The sequence below is a fragment of the Heliconius melpomene genome, chromosome 12, assembly GCF_056956725.1.
Source record: "Heliconius melpomene rosina isolate 202511_hmr_F chromosome 12, ASM5695672v1, whole genome shotgun sequence".
In the NCBI taxonomy this organism is placed as follows: Eukaryota; Metazoa; Arthropoda; class Insecta; order Lepidoptera; family Nymphalidae; genus Heliconius; species Heliconius melpomene.
Window position 1 is genome coordinate 16,529,068 of NC_140400.1, and position 15,722 is coordinate 16,544,789.

A 15,722-nucleotide genomic window follows, 5' to 3' on the forward strand; every position below is an offset into this window, starting at 1 on the left:
ATTATTTATTTTTATTAATATCCATTTTTGAGTAATCGCCTAATATTGAATTTTATCGAATTTAATCGTTTGTATTCTTTCCATTTATCTCACTTCCATACAAAATTACTGACAAACTGACAACTTCACAAGTATAGCTAAGTATAGCGTACAGGACACTCCAGAGGGTATAAGTATATGTATATGTTCCTTGGGTATAAGCAAGGTATAAGTGGCATTCTGAAAAAAAAATCGCACAGATTAACAAATAGTACATGTAAGTTACAGCTAATTTATCTGTTAAGTAAAACTATTACCGTAATTAATAAAATAAGGATGATATTATAAAGAATATACGGTGCCGTACTCGGATACCGTAAAAAATCTTATTTAGCCATAAAATTTTCTATAAAGTTGGTAAATTAAAATTGTTATTTATAAATTATAAAAGTTAACGTCAAATGAAATATGAGTCAAATACAAGTACTTGGATTGTCAAAAAAAACTAATTTTGTTATTGAACTAAATACTTGAGTTAGCGTTTATTAGTTTACCTTTATTATTACTTAAATGCTACCAGCTTTCGTAATATTTTAAATAGTATGGCTTCCTGGGATAATTAGCCTCAATTTGTTTCGTAGAATGAACGGTGACCAAAGTCCTGGCAGTCCTTTAGACATTAGTGATCGTGAACAAGCTGTACTAATGGATCCTATTGATCATGCTCGAGCCAGATATCCTTATTGCATTGTGTGGACGCCTATTCCTGTTCTCACGCAAGTTGCTTTTATTAACTAATGCACGCGCTCTTTAATTTTTAGTATTATTACCTAAACACTTTTATACATTAATTCATATAATTACTTGTTATTTTTCTTCTACAGGTGGATTTTCCCTTTCTTAGGGCACATGGGTATTTGTATGTCAAATGGTGTGATTAGAGATTTTGCTGGCCCATATTTTGTATCTGAAGATTTAATGGCATTTGGAAACCCTACAAAATACTGGCAATTAACTCCTCAAAAAGCTAATAATGGACAAGCTGGTTGGGATGCAGCTGTTGCAGAGTCCTCAGAGATTTATAAGAAAAGAATGGTACTAACATTGTTTAGTTTTAATCTTTTTAATAGTAAAGAAGGTTTATTTTACTGTCTTAAATCCTATAAATTTTTCAGCACATAATATTTTATGATAACTGTCACTCTCATGTGGCCACAGCACTTAACATCATGAGCTATGATGGATGTAAAAATTGGAATATGGTTAAGCTTGCTCTATACATGGTACCATATTCAAAGTATGTCAGGTAAACCCAACATATTCTATTTTTTAAAATGTCTTATCAAAACGTGAACTACCCACATGTAGCAATGTTTACAAGCCAAAAGCAATCTAGGGTCAAGACACTCCATTATTGTTATGTTCGAGACAAACTTTCAAACATTAAGGAGAAAGTGTAGTTTGTCTTGTCTTCAGACTGAGAAAATGATATAATTCATTGAATAGGAATTGAACCCACAATGGCCTATAGCTCAAATTTTATCTTTTATGAAGTATCTGATTTTCAAAAAAAAATTGAAAAATTTGAAAAATTGAAAAATTGTTTTAGCTTTGGAGCTTTTATGAAGACATGGCTGCCTTTTTTCATAATAGTTGCATTTATATGTGGGTTAGCCGCTGCTATATAAGCTACATTTAGTAAGCAGCTGACTCTACACTACTCTTTAAATTTACAAATTTTTGTAACAATCTAAAGACTGTAAACTAGAGTTATTTTTTTTTCTACTCTTATTGAATAAACATCAGTGTTTTGTATGAAATCAAGTATCACAGTGAGAGTTTTATTGTCTCAAACTTTTCAAGGGGTCTATTGTGCAATGTTTTATTCAAGTTGTTCAGTATTTTATTGTAATATTGTGCACTATTTATCCGTATTAGAGCATTGTGGCACATATGTAAATAAATATAAACAACCCATGTATGTAATAATGTAATTATAAAAGATATATGTATGAATATTTATTACATATGATCTCTTCTAGGAAGAACTGTTGTTATCATTATATTACATTAATATGTAATTCATGTGAGCCTAATTTGCATAAATTTATGATAAATTTTGGTCTTAATAAATTTGATGTTGTTTTACTTATAAAATAAATGATACTGGTAAAAACCAACTCATAAACACACTAATAAAGGTGGGTTATATTTTTTTTTAGTCTTTTTGAATTATTTGCTGCTTTAACAAAATTTTGTTCACTCTGTTACCTAATTTCTGCCTAATCATAAGATGAGAGGCAGAACTCAATACCACACTTTGTCTATCAGGACAAGAAAATGAAGACAAATCATTCTTCTGAGTGAGAATTGAACCCACAATCAGTTATCTTTAAATATTTTTTTTTATTTTCATCAACTAAAAAAAGAGGCCAGATTTAAATAGTATTTTTACATTATGTCTTAATTATTGTTTCTTTAAATAAAACTCTTTTAACTAGCTTAAATTTTATTTTTAACATAACATATGATAATAAGTGTAGATAGGAAAAATGATCAATTTTATATCATTATTTGTTAGCACTCATGTTAAATATTATTACATATTCACTTATTAAAATATGCAAAATATTTTTATTATGAGAATGGCCTTAAAACTTATAACTACAATTTAGTGGTAATTATACTGAAATTAATATTATTTTTAATAATTAAAAAAATATTTTTATATATAATATTCATGGCTGTATACTATATTTATATTCTGTGAAATTTTCTAAATTACAGTAATTTAAATATTCCTATATATTTTCTGTAATAGTATAATTTTAAGATTATAATTTGTTATTTTTTTTACCCAGTGATACTTAAGGAAGTACAATAGATCATTATTTTATATTATCTAGATTTATGCAAAATATGAATTATTTAATGTAATTATTTACTATAAATATATATTACACAAAAAATATTCAGAAGTCCAAAGATATAACCTTATTATTACATTAAGTATATATAAATGGCACATAAGTTATTAAGTATAATTTTTTTTATAGAAAACTATTCAATTGCAATAATTTTAGGTACTTATGAGGGGTTTATCATGGTAGCTTGGTTATGCATGATTTTACATTGTTTTTGTTCATTAAATAATAAATATTTAATTTTCATTTTACTATTCTTTTTTCTATTTTATATAATAACATTATGTGTAGTGAGACATTGCCTTTATTTTATGCATAGTATGTTATTGAATGACAGTCTAAAGTTAACATTCTTTTATAACACTCTTTTCAACAGAAAAGTCATAATTGTATCTCTCAAGGCTTAATTTGTTTGTAAGGAAGGCTAATAGATCACCAATTTCTGTTGCATATGTGTCTTTGTTTGCCCACATTTGTATTTCACGTGAAAGAGTAAAAGGAACTCCATCTAAGTAATGAAAATTTGTATCCACTTTTAACCTCTGTTGATTTGGCGGTATCGGCGCTGGTCGCTGAGGGTACGATAGACCACTGACATTAGGATAAATACCTCCTTGCCCGGAAGGTGTAGGCTCGACTACTACAAAACCGTCATCAGGTCTTGCACCAGGTATAGGAGGAGTATCGTCATCAACTGGAGAAGATTTCCGTTTACCAAAGAACGACGAGAACATTTTGTATGTTTATCAATAAACACTTAACCAATTCAATTCTTATATTGTTTTATGAGTATTATTTATAGCTTCGTTTTCGTACATTAACCATATGATTCAAGCTTTAGAATGTCAATGTCACCGTCAAAATGTTAATAGAAGTACAGATAATGAATTAGTTAAGGAAACTTCAAAGATAGAAAAAAAATGGTCATAATTTATCACAATAATTAAGTTCATGAAAAGATGAAGTATGAACTTCAAAAAAGATGCGCTTAAAAAAAAATAGATTTTAGAAATGCACGAAATTAGACAACATTTTATTTAATATTTTTTATTCTGTGAGAAAATAATAAGACAGTCATTTATAAATTAAAAATAAAATTGCATACAACGAGACGTTACGACTGTATATCTAAGTACTTAATTTTACTAAAACAATATTATTTGTTGATTTTGCAGTCCCTAGTTTGCTATTGGCGGAATGCTAACAAGATTCTAGTTAGAATGTAATTGACCAATCAGACCCGCAATAAATGGGTCAGTGCAGGTTATTGTGCGTATTAAACGTAACTCGCATCAAATAAGACAGTAATATTTCGACGTAACATGTCAAAAGTTCGTCAAAACATTCATTTCTTGTTGTTTTGAAAGAAAATTGTATAAAACTTATTGATACGTCTCTAATAATGTGCTGATATACTGTGTTGTAATATATAATGTTGTATACATGTGAAATACTATAATATTGTGTTGTTTGCGGTTAATCTTGTATAAGTTCCTGAAAGTACAGCTGGTTTGAAACGGGTTATTATTAATTTTAATGTAATGTTATTAAATACCCATGTTGTTTATGGTCGAAATACAAATATTACACTTATATTCACCACGCTCTTCATTTACATTCAAAACGTTTATTAGAACAACTGATGTTGTAATTTCCCGCTTATCCAAATATTACAATCAAAACACAATGTTGACCTTCGCACTGTTTCTTTCCATTCTTAAATTGTAATATGCTTAGCAGTTGTTAAAGAAATATTTAGTAGCCAAATGTATTACTCATATGTAATGATCATTATCTATTTATTAAAAAGTCAATATTTAGTAATGAATGAAGCATGATATGAACATGTTAATATTTTATTTGTTACAAGTTTGTAGACCAATTATATTTAATATTCGTATAGTAATTTAATACTGGTAAATATAAAAAAAAAACAATTATATATTATTTTCTCTTATAATAAAGTTTTTTAAGAGTTTGAATTTCTTTACAGGATAGTGTATAAAATATGGCAGATGATCCAGGCAGCTCCGCTTGTGAAGGTTAGAATTGCATATTCAATTTATATAATCTTAAATAATAATAAAATAACAGTCTTTATTAAGAACCTAGAATAATTATAGAATTTTTAAATTATTGACACCAATTAAGATTTGCCTTGGCATAAGTTTCTACAATTATATTTATTACTCAATAAACAGCTATACAGTAATAACTTTAAATATTACCATATTAACTTATCCTTCACCTAATGATATGTGATTAGTTATTGAAGTTGTTCTTAGCTCTTACTACTTTCATAATGATGTTCATGTAAAACTTAAATAATATACCTTTTTTAAAATTTATATTTATCATACACACATACATTTACACATACATTTTATAAAAAGTTATATTTAAAATTATAACATGACTTTGTATAAAATGTGTGTTTTAATTTAAAATTTTGAAATATTCTTCACCATTTTATCTATATATATAAAAGTTAAAAATTCCCACTGACTGAGGTATAGACGCACAAATAGCTGTAACTGGTGATGGTAGAAACTAATTTAAAAAATATATTTAATAAATATTTGTATAGTTCAAGTGGGCCAAACCATTGGGCTTGTCTATAAATAATATAAATATTTTATATTGTCTACATTGTTATGAAAGTTTAGGTATCCAATTTATTTTTTTATAATATGAGTATTAGTTTACACATTTTGCTATGGCACAGAAAAACATTTATTTATGTATTAATATTATATTCATATAAAATACAGTATCTAATAATAATTAGTACACTATTTGCCCAAATTAGTTTATGTATAAAATATGGTAGAGAGAACCTAGTATTAAGACACTGTTCCCCGTTTTCCGCCGAATTCTGTAGGCATTGCCTGTTGAGTGGCGGAACTTAACGACGCGCTTTACCTCGACACCAGAACGAAGAAAATTGAAATATTAAATATTTCACTCTGTTGAGTAGGAATCTTTGACGATGCTTATGTTACTTATTGATATAGTCAAGGGCATTGTATTGAGAAACAAACAGACATACATTGGTTGTTAAGATGTAACATAATTTATACATAAGAGTAGAATATAGGCTGCAATTTATTTAAACTTTAACATTAAGCGGGCGAAGCCGCGTTTCTGTCGCTAGTATATATATATCAACAAAATCCTTGCAAAACAAACCCCTACCATCCACAAATCTAGGGCTGTGAGTCGGGGGCTCGTCACGATCGATGTCGGCAAGGCCACGGCCGCGCGGCGCTATCGATTACATATAAATAGCGGTAGCCCTGCGCCCCTCCCCCCTTCCCTGCACCGCACCGCACCCCCGCGCCCGCCCGGTTCGACGCCCCCCTGACCTTGTCATCTTCCACGTGTCCGAAATATTTATCTCTACATGTACATACTTGTGAGCTGGGATCATGTTAGTTTTATCGTATGTTGGTTACCTTCATTGTAATAAGGGTTGTGTGTAATTTTTATATAGCCGTGTCAAAACAAGAATGCCGTGTACGACGTAGCTATAACGTATAAGTGCTATAAAAAATCTATTTGGAATATTTTTTTATAGTCAATTTGTATTTAAACGGTTTTATTTAGCTCACCCCGTTTGTTTGTTTGGGTCAAATTTAGTAATTGAAATTTAACCCTCTTCCCGTTAACCGATTGATCTGAAATTTGGTATACGCCTTTGATTCTGGTGACAATACAATTATCCATATTCAATATTATTGTGAATCCAAGATGGCCGCCGCTACAAGATGGCGGACAACTTAGTTTTTTTCAATCTCATCAATATGGATATCAAATGAAAGGGCTTGTCAAGTAGAATTCAGTGGACTATACAAAATCAAAATCCAAGATGGCCGCCACTATAAGATGGCGGACAAGTTAGTTTTTTTCAATCCTATCAATACGGGTATCAAATGAAAGGGCTTGTCAAGCAGAATTCAGTGGACTATACAAAATCAAAATCCAAGATGGCCGCCGCTACAAGATGGCGGACAAGTTAGTTTTTTCGATCCCATCAATATGGGTATCAAATGAAAGGGCTTGTCAAGTAGAATTCAGTGCACTATACAAAATCAAAATCAAAGATGGCCACTGCTACAAAATGGCGGATAATGTAGTTTTCAATCCCATCAATATGGGTATCAAAATATAGGGCTTGGTAAGTATAATACAGTATACTATACACAATTACAATATGAATCTCCCACCTAAGTCAAGATCTGGTATCCTGTCGAGGACTGTGTGGCTATAGGGTGCCTAAAAATGATACGTCGCTAGGGGTACCACCCAAGGTAAAAGCGCGCCGAGAACTTTATGGCACTAGGTGGATAAAAATGATATGTCGTTAGCGTTTTCCCCTCAAGATTCAGGCACATCTTGTTGTACATAGCCTTGTCCCTCTATTGGACCTCTGGGGGGGTCGTTCGTAACATTCTCCATTAACCTTGCAATAATGAGACATCGAGCCTCATTTCAACGAATTGAATAGCATGAGAAATAAAAACTAAAAACTTAAAAATAAAAAAGTAAAAAAAATATTTTAAGTTAAACGGTTTTATATTGCAGATAAATGTACTAAAAGCTAAAAAATAATTTCATAGAAATTATGATTACTAAAATAAAATCGTGGGGACACTTGCTACTTACCACTAGGTGGGTGAAGTCTCACGCTATGTCTTTCAATTGTAGATATTGGACGTGCCCCACGATTAAATTTTAGTAATCATAATTTCTATGAAATTATTTTTTAGCTTTTAGTACATTTATCTGCAATATAAAACCGTTTAACTTAAAATATTTTTTTTACTTTTTTTTGTTTATTACAAAGAGCGAAGCGAGCGAGGATTATAAAGCATAGTGGGCGTGTTGTAATGCCTCCTTGTATTATAACTATTAATACTCCTTTTGCTGTTCAATTTAAATTGACAACCGCCATATTTACTGTCTCTCATTACTACCCATTAGTCACACCGTCGTGATGCACCGGCGGAACCTGTCACGGTGTCACAGTCGTGAACGCAAACGAACAAACGAAAATTGGGGGTGCGTTGGGAACGGAGGTTCTTAACACGTTACAACAGTTACATGCCATGTATACTATATAACTCCGAGCTCCGTGACTGTAACGCGACGGTTGTGGGTTCGATCCCCACTCGAGGAAGTGAAATGTTTATTTATACTTCCATTTCTTTGCTCTGGTGTCGAAACAAAGCGTGGCGTTGAGTTCCGCCACTCAACACGTAATGCCTCCAGAATTCGGCAGGAAGTGCAGGCAGTCTTAACACTAGGTTCCCTATGCCTACCCCGCTGTGTGCGGGATACAGCGTGAAGCTGATTTATTTATTTAATTTAATCTAAAGACGTTTGAGCATTTTTTCATATAACAATGCAAAAACAAGACTAAGCATGATAATGCCATAAAAAACTTTAACGCGTATTTATTTAAGTAGGTATATATTTTTGTATATGAATATAAAGTTGAGGCTAACATTGCGTTTGGGTTTTTCAGAACGGCCTTTAGTGTAAGAAATTGATTGTAGATAAAACACGATATGATATCAATAGTGATGTAATCGTTCATTTAAGTGATAGCGCATAGCGCGCTTTACAATATTAAATTGTGTTACCTATGACGCAATACTATTCTCGAGAAATTAGAAACGAACATTAAAAAAACAGTACACATAACAGATAAGTTGTACCTGCCGCATCTATAAAAGTGAAGAGTTTGTTTGGTAGATCGCAATAATCACAGAAACTATTGCTTTGAATTGAAAAAAAAAAATTGTGTTAGGTAGTCTATTTATCGAAGAAATAAATCACTGAATCTGCGGCCAGAAACCTCGGGGACGTGGACGCTCGAGGTTTGAACAAAACAAAGCTAACGGCGTTAAGTTCCGCCAACGCCTGGACGCAATGCCTCGAGGATTACTTAGATGCACAGTGGGAAACTGTGTCTTAAAAGCGTCTAGATGTTAAATATAGTGTTTTGCGCGGGCGCGGATTGTAAACTTCTACTATTGAAGAGGCTTGCCAGCTCCAAGCTTCTACTAATAACATGCCTATATGTTTATTATGATAATGATTATAATAATAATAATATGGTGTGTGGTATGTCTAACCCAACGCCGCTATTCTAACTAATTTGGGAAACTACAGTATTACGTCAATTAGCGTATAAGTAAAGTTAAATATACTTTATGTTCATTAATGTAATTACTCTTAATACGACTAATGGCAAACCTTCTAAGTAGTATATTACCTATCTATTTATTAATAATTGACCGGTGTGGTCTGCTGGAAGCCGAGTGTTTAGGTAAATGTGGGTGAAGTAACCCAATGTTGAGATATTCCGTTCACGCCTTCCACTTATAGAACGTGTACCTATTTGCATTCTGTTAGCTGATATTTATGTTATTCTATTAATAAATAAACGGTATTTAATACTAATATATAATGGGTCATGTCATCTGTGTCTGCCGAAGCCGCCAGCAAAAAATACTATTTATACAAATGTAAAAGTGACTTTACATTAATTTCAATAACTATATAAGTTGAAATAAATAAAATAAAATAATAACTTATAAAATATTTTTAAAAACAAGCTTATATGCAATGCTCAAGACACAATGTCTCCAGAATTGGGCGGGAATTAGGGAAACAGAAGTATCTCAATCGGCATGTAGTGATCTTAACACCAGGTTGTGGGGTGTGAGGCTGCTAAGCTAAACTAAAAAAAATTATAGGTAGGTACTAAAATCACAACAAGAAGCAATAAATTTATATATTAGTTTTATTAACTCACAATTTTGTGCAATTTCATAAAATTGACATTTTAATTTTAGTGTAACTCGGTGACACAAAACAAACGTCATTGTCATCAGAAATGAACTCGTAATCCAAATTCCAATCAATCGGACACAGGAAAGTTGAGCTTGCTAACGTTCACATTGGGGCTACACGACAAGTTAGATACAGTTTTCTAAAGGAATGACTTTCATGACAAATATGTAAGATGGTAGACAAAGTTATTAAAAAAAATTAAATTATCATAAAAATGATATATTGTAAAAAAAACCATTAAAGGAACAAATAAGCAAACTGTCTCAACGTGTTGTGACTACGGTTGTTTGGATACGGAAGGTCAAGGGCGCCTAGGGGGAGGCTCCGGGGTGTGGGGCCGCCCTGCCCCCATGGGCGTGGCTCCGTCTAGAAATAGACTCGATAACTCAGTTTGTCAACACACGCCCACGCAGTCGAGCCTCGCTAGGGTGGTTGGCGGGTGGATCCAGGTGCTTCCTAAGCATATCTACCCACCCGAGGACTATCGAACAAGCGTTTTTCTTTTTGATTTTTTTATAATCTTTATTTTGTTATAATAATGCCCTATTATTGGAGTTCATGACATATTCGTTTCTCCTTGTTTTTTTCTTGACGTATATAATCTAGTGAACTTAGTCTACCTAGAGACCAATAAAATTATAACTACAAATATTACCCCGAGAAGAAACGAACCTGTTACTATCGCGTGTAATATCAAACGCTTCCTAAGTATGCTACAAAAGTATCGATTTAAACATGTTTAGGAAAGATGACTTTTTTTTTATGGAAAAAGGACAAGGCAAACGAGCGTTCACGCCGCCCACGACCCAATGCAACTTTTCTCAAGATATTTATGAATTTGCGATCATAGTCATTCTGTTACAAATACTTTTATAAATTTCATTTTTTCTTTTGCTTGTTAAATGAATGACATCATGGTTTATAAGCTAGGCAGTTTCTTTTCTTTGAATCGTTGTTGAATACCACATAACTCCACTAGCCCCTACAACTTGCTGTTAAACCACCGAGCTCAAAGTATAAAAGGCTATGCTATGGAATTGCGCTTTCCCTTTTACTGCGTCTTACTTTTATAAATGAATAGTTTGAACGTTTTCAAAACGCTGACTCTAGAGCCCTTGAGCCCCAGATATAGGCCATTAACAGTTGTTAATAAAATGATTGATTTACAATTAAAACGGAAAAAAATTTTAAAGTTTTATTAGATAATCCTAGACAATGAGTAAGTGATGAATGAGTAGTACCCAATAACTTTGGAGTTTGTCCTTCAACCTTCAACATGAGGATGACGTATGATATAATAGGTTCTGAGTAACCTATCTGAGAATATACATCGTTATTTTCCTCACAATAACATCTTTCTCAATATCTCTTAATCGATGTCTATATTGTACTTGTATCTATATAAAAGCTATAAGGTGACACATTATATGTAGGTAGGTACACACCACCCAAAGATCAACGCACAATTCAAACCACTGAACCTTGCAATTTTGCAGATATATTATTTTTACCTACCTACCTACTCGATATATTATTTTTATTTTGAGCTTTTAAAAATATATTTAGGGAATCCACCTCTAATAGGTGCAAAATGTTATATGAAACATCATCGTTTTCCAAGATAGAACGCGGACAAAGCCGAGAGCGGAAGGCTTGTACTGTATATTGTTTATAACTGTTCCTGTTTCTTTGTATACATATATTGCAACATTACATAAATGATCGAAGAATAGCAAGCGCAAGGTCTCGTTAGTACATATATGGACAAAATGATTTGCTTTGCACATGCATTCAATTCCCCTTTTTTATGTCTGTCGTCAAACATGCATAGCTCCCTACATGTCTACTATAACTGACGTGTTATTGAATAGATTTTTCTTACTTTTTAGGGTTCCTTACTTCAAAACGGAAACATAAATTCACTTTGTTGTCCGTCTGTCCGTCTGTCATGACCATTTGTCTAGAGATCGTGGATGTATCAAACTGAAATTAATGTATATCAAGCTTTTAAATCAACCAGCATTTCTGCATTGTTATTACTGTATTTTGTATGAAATTGGCCACAATCTCAGATACCTCCAGAACCCCGATAGAATCCCTTCCATCCAGCCTTCCGCAAAAAGCGAGCAGCCACAGAGACATTTCATTTACTGTTATAGAGCAAATTGTTTTAAATTATTATAATATATTTTGCTCTGACATATAAGAAGTACATTTAAATTGTTTTTTCAAATAAATTTGAGTTAACACTAGGTACATAAGTATTTATTGTCGGTTAGACACGTTTATTGTTTCTGTAGGAGTTAATTAAATGCGGGCGGTGGGTGGGTTGCACGTGGAGGGAGGCGCCCGGCCCTCTCGCCCGGATACCCACTAGAGTGCATTTGTAGGCACTATATCTACGCTTCTTCGCTTATCAGATTTTACTCTTCGATAGATGATAATAGCTTTTTATTGTGTTTATTTTATGGTAAGTTTTTATGTCCTGCTGTCACAAGTAAAATTTTAAATGTGCTCTTCTATGTTTATGTCCACTTAGGTAGAGCCACTGTAGAATGCAATTTGATCTAATTCAATCCAACAAATATTGGGGGTCGGTTTTTGCGAAACCGGGGAAAGAAACCGCGAAACACTCACTCAGCTTAAAACATTTGTAAATTTCACGAAGTTACGTGTTCGCCTTAACTCTAAAAATAGCATCAACCCTCCTTACATAATTTTGTAGGCTGGAGGCTGTGCTTCCTTCCACCACCCCCACCCCCACCCTAGCGCCTGGCAACCGGTACGCGACAGTTGGTGCCTAGCCGCCGGGGAGAGCGTATGTCTTGCGCTACACCTAAATACAAATATTATATCCCACAAATTACATACAAACAGTTGCCGTAGTGTTGTTTACTGAATAACTTTGATCTAGTTTATGGCCTTAGAATATTATGCTTAGTGAAATATTATTACTTGTAAATTGAATGAATTGTTTTATGTTGTATTTGTTAGATGTATACATAATATCAGTATCTATATGTAGTATGTCAATTTATTTTGTGACAGTGCTGTGAAGACCTTACTGAACTCTACCACAATGTCAGTCAATCCAAGCCCAAATGTATCAACTACAGGTAAACACTGTGTAAATAATATTCGACCTGGTTGTATTTAGTTTTTTCTCGAATTCCAAAATTCCAAGGTGGTATATTTTTTGCGTATTTTTGCACGACATTTGCCTTCTGGTTTTTGATTACTTCTCTTGAGCATAACGAAATCATTAAGTTTATTAGATCTTTTCGGAGCATCGTGTATATATGTAACTATTCGTCGCCCGCAACTTTGCTTGCGAGAACTTTTAGACATAAAATAGAAAATTCAGTTTGTTCCCGTTCCCGTACAAATTTTGAAAAACCTTTTCCTAGTGCTCCCCATCTTACTTAAATTTTCTATGTTCATCTGTTTCATCTGCATTTTTTGTCAGTCTTTCAGTAACGTAAGAGCCTATGTATGAATATAAATTAAAACTTGAATAAGTGTAGGTACCTATTACATTTTGTTAGCTTTAGATACGCTGTATCCTGCACATAATATCCACCGTCCGCTATTATTATTATAAAATATAACTAAACCTTTTGAAATAAAGAACGTGAAACTATGAAGAATTTCAATAAAATTTGACTTGTAAATATGTGTGTAAGTGTACAAGACGGTCATTACCACTATTTTATTATGTACATATGTAGAAGGCAATTACTTAGTTCAAGGTGCGCTTCAACTTTCAAGGTTCATATTTTTAATGATTATGATTTGTGTCTAGCTCTAGACGGAGTATTATGTTCGTTACTTATTTTATATTTCAATCGGAGCATCGGGCGTATCAACAATTTATTTGTGGATACGCCCGATCATCTTAATTACGATGTGTCTCTATCGTATACGGCCGTTGAGATGTTGAGGTCGTCGGGACTCCGCTTACCCTGCTACGCGCGGGATACAGCTGTACCTACCCTGCTATTACCAGAGCGAAGAAATAAACATATTAAATACTTCAATCTCCAGGGTGGCACGATCGTCGCGTTTACATTTGCCCCTGTGGCACGACGGTTTTAAAAGCATGTAGATGTGCCTAATACATACGGAAAAGTATTTTGCTGCTACACTCCTCCCAGCATGAGTGTTAAGGTAATAAGTATAGTATGGTATTCTTCTCACGCTCGCGCGTTCTTGGAACTGTCAAGTGATGATATGAAGATTATCTACTACTATATATTTACTCGTGTACAGTATAGTTAAACTTTTCCTCTTTCATTGGCAAATGGCAACCCATCACGATGGTTCCAGCTACGATCTAGACGCGGACTAACACAGAGTACACGTACCTCAACTAGTAGAACGTAGCCTTAGCTACCGGGCCACACTTAAAACAATACGTCTCGCACGACTTCTTTGTTTTCAAACTAGTTATTTAAGTAATATCTGCTCTGGTTATTATAACCTGTCTCACAAATTGTATTACGTTGATTGTTATTTTTCTAAGGATACTGGACTTTACACATTTTTACCCATTTTTTTTATGTTTCAGTGCGAGGTGTGTTTGCTTGTATGCTAGTGGTTTGTTTTTTAAGTGTACTTGGCAGAGTACATCCCTCAATTCAGTTTCGTTTTAAATAATCTAAAGTAACTGAGGGAAAAGTTGACAATAAAGTACGATAAAGAAAAAAACATTTTTAGGTGCAATTTCATTGACGAATCTACTATTTCAATTGCTTAGATTTTACTTAGAAAGGAAAAAATATCTGCTCTCTCTTTTCCTCTGTTCAACAGAAATGTTAATTCTAATTTTCAAAACCTTAGAGGAAAAGATTTTGTGACGGTTCACTGTAATCTAAGGAATAATATATTGTAGGTATATTATGTTTGGCTGAGAGATACCGTTTACAACAATGCCCGCAAAGGAAATCTCCTAAATATACCTTGTCTAAATGTTTTAGGTAAATATCAAACATTGTGAAAATAATAGAATTTTTGATTTAAGATTACTCTAAAATTATAATATAAAAATATATTGAATAAAAAAATAATTAAGAATGGACAAGTGAATGAGTGAGATTGAAATCTGGGAAGTATATTTTGCAGAGACGGAAGTTACGAAATGGATTTAGAAGGGCCTATTGTTGTCGGCAACAGGATTAACGGCAGCTAGCGAAACGTGAGCATAGCTGCACTTTTTATTGTACACAATGCAATGCTGGTACCGACACTGTGATACGGCAGCAAAACGCGGGTAAACCGACCGAAATATGTGATGTCTTCGTAGGGTATGCTTAGCCAGCCAGTTTAGCTGACCGAATGCACAATGAAGAGATACACAGAATGGAATATACTAGCGAGGATGTCACTGTGAATTTGAAGAAGAACGTGTTCAAATGGCCAAACACATGAGTACAAATTATTAACATTTAGTGACATGTTTAAACCAGGCAACCCTAGACTTGCGGCAGACTAAGAGCTGGCAACCCTTAATTTTCCAATTCCTTATGCGATTATCTTTCAAATGATGTGCGATTCATATAAAAAACGTATGGGTGCAATTTTCTCCAAAAACGAGTTACGAAAAAATGTAATTAAAGGTGATTGCGGCAGGATTCTTCCAGGCAACCCAGGTGTAATCTGTTCTACTGATCATGTATTATTCATTAATATAGGTTTAATTAAGAAAACTCGTATATGCAGGATTCAACGGTCGGATCTCAGTCTATAATAGCTATAGTAATTATTGAAAGAAAGAACATTCAGATTTCATCATTCAACATTCAGTCTATTAATAATTTTAATATAACGTGAGGTATTTCCGTTTTTATAAAAAGAGAGTAAAAGACAAAAAAAAGAACTAGATGACTTCAAAAAACATAATAAACCACAAGCAAGTTTGGCGCTTTATTCATTCTATCTATATCATTAGCGATAGTACCT

At 33.1% G+C, this 15,722-nt stretch overlaps 3 protein-coding genes across 12 annotated transcripts in view; 2 read left to right on the top strand and 1 right to left on the bottom strand.

Moving 5' to 3' along the window:
• The first annotated feature begins 115 nt into the window (after positions 1-115).
• On the top strand, positions 116-3,673 carry LOC146534192 (transmembrane protein 222). Of its 3 annotated transcripts, none has more exons than XM_085195392.1 (5): positions 116-256; positions 621-755; positions 864-1,074; positions 1,155-1,285; positions 1,589-3,673. In XM_085195392.1, exons 2-5 carry the CDS (start codon positions 622-624, stop codon positions 1,665-1,667), a joined length of 555 nt encoding a protein of 184 aa, XP_085051518.1. In that variant the 5' UTR covers positions 116-256; position 621; the 3' UTR covers positions 1,668-3,673. The 3 variants fall into 3 exon arrangements, with proteins under 3 accessions (XP_085051518.1, XP_085051519.1, XP_085051520.1); XM_085195393.1 differs by having other exon boundaries at positions 250-396; XM_085195394.1 differs by having other exon boundaries at positions 250-392.
• LOC146534193 (uncharacterized) lies at positions 2,477-3,637 on the bottom strand. Its single transcript, XM_085195396.1, has one exon. It carries the CDS (start codon positions 3,635-3,637, stop codon positions 3,248-3,250), a length of 390 nt encoding a protein of 129 aa, XP_085051522.1. The 3' UTR covers positions 2,477-3,247.
• A 495-nt stretch (positions 3,674-4,168) lies between the features above and the next one.
• The window catches only part of HDAC4 (histone deacetylase 4), a 59,903-nt gene continuing 48,349 nt past the window's right edge, over positions 4,169-15,722 (top strand). For 2 of the 8 annotated variants that reach the window (XM_085195383.1, XM_085195378.1), the window contains exon 1: positions 12,573-12,880. In XM_085195383.1, coding sequence (XP_085051509.1) covers positions 12,844-12,880 — 37 coding nt within the window. In that variant the 5' untranslated portion in view covers positions 12,573-12,843. Of the gene's footprint in view, positions 4,442-4,896; positions 4,946-12,572; positions 12,881-15,722 lie in introns of those variants that run through there. The other 6 variants (XM_085195372.1, XM_085195381.1, XM_085195379.1 and 3 more) reach the window with 5 other exon arrangements.